Source organism: Habropoda laboriosa, unplaced genomic scaffold (assembly GCF_001263275.1).
Source record: "Habropoda laboriosa isolate 0110345459 unplaced genomic scaffold, ASM126327v1 scaffold89, whole genome shotgun sequence".
Classification (NCBI taxonomy): Eukaryota; Metazoa; Arthropoda; class Insecta; order Hymenoptera; family Apidae; genus Habropoda; species Habropoda laboriosa.
In genome coordinates, this window is record NW_017100263.1 from 1,085,233 (window position 1) to 1,085,934 (window position 702).

At 24.2% G+C, this 702-nt stretch overlaps 1 protein-coding gene across 1 annotated transcript in view; it reads left to right on the plus strand.

The window, feature by feature from the left end:
- The window catches only part of LOC108573116, a 3,691-nt gene extending 2,989 nt beyond the window's left edge, over positions 1 to 702 (plus strand). The window contains exon 2 of the mRNA XM_017935483.1: positions 653 to 702. Within this exon, the coding sequence (XP_017790972.1) occupies positions 653 to 693 (41 nt within the window). The 3' untranslated portion in view covers positions 694 to 702. The remainder of the gene's footprint in view (positions 1 to 652) is intronic.

The following is a 702-nucleotide window of genomic DNA, read 5'->3' on the forward strand; positions in this document are numbered from 1 at the left end:
GAATTTTGTAATTGAAAATTTATGAAAATTAATATTACTAATTTTTGCTTATATTTTATTCTTTGTTTTGCTTCTGAGAAAAATTCCTGAAATATTGGTGGTATATAGGAGGTATATAAGGTATACATGTTCTAATAAAATGCTTGTTGTGGTGTTATTATGATATACTAACAACCATGGATATATTTATTTCACTTTCATTTTTCAATAAGTATTTCATTCAATACAAGCTCTGCCACTGAAAACATTTGATCGACAAAATGGACTTATATTACATAAAAGAGAGGAAAAACATTTATACAATTCCATTTAACAGCCAGACTTCTATTGACTAATTCACAAGAATATTGTATGTATTAACTTTGATATTATAAATAATAAAAAGAAGACATCAACTGTAACAGAAATTGGCTTTACTAAATTTTCAAAATTTGACATATCACTTCCAAAAATAATGGCTCAAATGTTAAATTATTAATTTCACTGGTCTTACTTTATTTTTAATGTTTATCCATTGATGTTAAAAATTAAGTTTAGGAAAAAGCAAAATAGGAATACTTGACAACATTTATTACATACACTTAATAACTGATTTTTTTATTTCCAATTAATTTAAAGTATATTTCAATTCCAGTTTTAATTTTTGTTATAGAATCTATACCAGAAGATCTTGACTCATCATCTGGAGAATAATTTGTTACG